Source organism: Mesitornis unicolor, unplaced genomic scaffold, assembly GCF_000695765.1.
Source record: "Mesitornis unicolor isolate BGI_N332 unplaced genomic scaffold, ASM69576v1 scaffold35785, whole genome shotgun sequence".
Classification (NCBI taxonomy): Eukaryota; Metazoa; Chordata; class Aves; order Mesitornithiformes; family Mesitornithidae; genus Mesitornis; species Mesitornis unicolor.
Window position 1 is genome coordinate 1 of NW_010184094.1, and position 323 is coordinate 323.

Genomic DNA, 323 nt, shown 5'->3' on the forward strand with positions numbered 1-323 from the left:
CTCGTCCGCGGCTGGCTCTCGTCGCCTGGCTGTGCCCGCAAGGGCCATCATGAGGGACTCATACACGGTGACGCTGCCCGAGGAGCCCCCCGCGCTCCCCGACCTTCACAAGGACCTGCGTCCTCGCACCTCTATGCCGGGGTCTCTACTGGTCTCCACCTTCGTCGGGCTCGTCCTCAACAAGACCAAGGTACGAGCCCTGCGACTGCCTGCAGCCCCTGTCCTCCAGCTTGGGGGCAGAGAAGAGGGTGCAGGGGTGGCCCCTGCCCTCGCTGGGGAGCGGGGGGTACCCTGTGGCATCTCCTGTGCTGGAGGATGGGGGT

At 67.8% G+C, this 323-nt stretch overlaps 1 protein-coding gene across 1 annotated transcript in view; it reads left to right on the plus strand.

Annotated features, from left to right (window-relative positions):
- The first annotated feature begins 49 nt into the window (after positions 1-49).
- Positions 50-323, plus strand: part of USP2 (ubiquitin specific peptidase 2) — a 5089-nt gene continuing 4815 nt past the window's right edge. Inside the window, exon 1 of the mRNA XM_010184356.1 lies at positions 50-190. Coding sequence (XP_010182658.1) covers positions 50-190 — 141 coding nt within the window. The remainder of the gene's footprint in view (positions 191-323) is intronic.